This window comes from Antrostomus carolinensis, unplaced genomic scaffold, assembly GCF_000700745.2.
Source record: "Antrostomus carolinensis isolate BGI_N321 unplaced genomic scaffold, ASM70074v2 scaffold2920, whole genome shotgun sequence".
Classification (NCBI taxonomy): Eukaryota; Metazoa; Chordata; class Aves; order Caprimulgiformes; family Caprimulgidae; genus Antrostomus; species Antrostomus carolinensis.
The window spans coordinates 14,950-17,427 of NW_010286938.1; the positions used below are offsets into that span (position 1 = coordinate 14,950).

General features: G+C 35.8%; 1 protein-coding gene across 1 annotated transcript in view; it reads left to right on the forward strand.

Moving 5' to 3' along the window:
* Positions 1–1,993: 1,993 nt before the first annotated feature.
* LOC104532599 (progesterone-induced-blocking factor 1) overlaps positions 1,994–2,478 on the forward strand; it is a gene marked incomplete at its 5' end in the record, with an annotated part of 49,678 nt that continues 49,193 nt past the window's right edge. The window contains one exon of the mRNA XM_010177850.1: positions 1,994–2,159. Coding sequence (XP_010176152.1) covers positions 1,994–2,159 — 166 coding nt within the window. The remainder of the gene's footprint in view (positions 2,160–2,478) is intronic.

The following is a 2,478-nucleotide window of genomic DNA, read 5'->3' on the forward strand; positions in this document are numbered from 1 at the left end:
AATTGTTTTAAAAAGAGTGACCTTTTCATGAGCTCAGTAGGCAGAACTTCCAATCTTTGCTCACACAGCCTGTGTGGGAACTATCTCATTCATGCATTGGACTGTTTGCTCATACACGGGTGTCTACAGAGTGATTATAAAGGGCATCATAGTGACACCTGTTTGTTCTGTTCAAGTTAATTCCAGTGAAAATTGCTTCCTCTTTGTGCCTTAGGAACATTCCTACATCTGAAATCCTCAGGGAAAATATTTGAAGTAATCCCCCTGTTTTTGTCAAACACTTTCAATCCCACCTAAAGATCAGGTGCTAAATAGGATGGAATTGTGTTGCAACTGTTATTTGATGAATGACAGCTAACGTAACAGCCATGCTCATCTAGAGTAAAGGTTTATCTGGCATTCTAACGATTTGTTAAGTGACTTCTGTGTGAGAACTACCATCTTGCATTTAATAGTTGTCAAAGGATTTCTGTGCTGCAAGTTTGTTCAGTATCCTCTTGAGTGTTAATTTTCAGCATCCACAGCATCCACAGCATTTTATGATAAGGAATGTCACAGCTTTCATGTGTGAAGAACAACTTCTATTTGTTTTCATTCTGCATCTGCTAGCTTTATTAGTTGCCTTCTTATTCATTTGGAAAATACAGTTGATTCCTATTCTTATTCTCCGTGCCACTCACGTTGTTACAGGCCCCTCTTATTTCTTCCTTCTTCTTACACCATCTCTTTTCCAAGCTGTAGAGTCCTAGCTTGCTTAACTAATTTCTTGCTCGCAGTGCAAGTAAGTGCAACAGCGTAAGTGCATGATGTTGCTGGTTGTCAAAGGTAATCCTTATTACCCTCCTCTGATGCTTTACCAGTTCTCTTATATTCCTTGTGAGGTGAGATACTAGAACATTAGTTAGCATTCAGTATGCAGGCCATAGCATGGATTTGTAAAGTGATGTGATGATTTCTGTATTTTCTCTGTTGCTTTCATAGTCATTCCCAAACTGTTAGTTTTGGCCATTATTCAGAACTGAGCCAAAGTTTTCATGGATTCATCTAGTATAACCCCAAGATCTCACTTGTGAATGGAAACAATCAGCTAGGAGTTCATAATTTTATGTATATGGTTGGGATCATTTTTACAATTTGTGATTTAATTTGCATGTATCTAATTTGAATTTCATATGTTATTTAATGCTAAGATTCATAAGGTTTTCTACTACTGTTCACATCACCCTCATTTTCTACAGTCCAGTAATTTAGTATTCTATCAACAGACTTTTTTACTTCTCTTTTTTGAGATTGCCTGTTAAATGTAATGAGTAGAATGAATGAAGTCCACTTCTAACTGGAATAATATTTTTCTGTCACCTGTAGTGATATTCTCAAAAATAGACTTCATTTCTGCTTTTTGAGATGGATCCGTGGTTTTGAATTACTGTGGAAATTAATACACCATCATGGTCTGACGTTTCTTCCTATCTTTGGCTGTGGGAAAAAGCAGGATAGCTGATATCTGTGGCATCCCAAAGAGATATCCCAAGGGATGCGCCATTGATATCACTGATGTCTAATACCACTTCTCCTTATTGCGTTTAACACGTGGTAAAGACAAGAGACACCATCTCCTTAGTATGTCTCCTATTAAAAGACTTAAGTGCATACATTTATGTACCAAGAAAGAGATTCACATTGATCTAACATTTTTAAAAAATAAGGTATACTGTAAGGTCATTGTCACTTGATTGTGCATTAACTATTTATTCAGAAGAGCCATGGACTGAGTTTTCCACGTACTGTGTTTTGTTGTCATTATAGTATTGAATTTTCCTAATGATGTTTCAAATACTGTTTACAATAGTTATGTATATAACCATCGTAAATTAAACTCTTAAAAATACTGTATTAATTTCTGAAATATATACCTGTAATGAACAGAACTAGCATGTATTCTAAGTTTGTTTGTTTTTGAAAGAACAAAAGTTGTGGGGTTTTTTTCTTTTAGGTATAGACAAATGCAGCTTGGCACAGAAAGCAAAGTAGCTGAACTTCTTCACCAAAGTAAGTTAAAGTCCTTTGAAAGTGAACATGTTCAACTCATGCAACAAGAAACAGCAAAGAATCTTTCACAGTGTCAAATGGAATGTGAGAAATATCAGAGAAAGCTGGAGGTATGCTATATAAAGAGACACTTTACAGTGCATTACATAGTTATTTTCAATTAGAATGTAAAATAGAAAAGCTTGGGGAAAAAGTAGTAAAGAACATACATGGCTGAATAGTATCTCTCAACAAATTCTGCTGAAGCAGAATCTAATGACAAAGCTTATTAAGTTTGATCAGTTCAATGGAAAACAAGACTTAGGGGAGAGGAAGAAGGCAAAACAATCTCTCATGGAGCGATGTTGAAGACAGTGCCTCATTCGTGTGAGGTATATATATGCTTGTATCACGAAGCTGCTTATGTCAGTCTATGTGGTTATTGTAGGG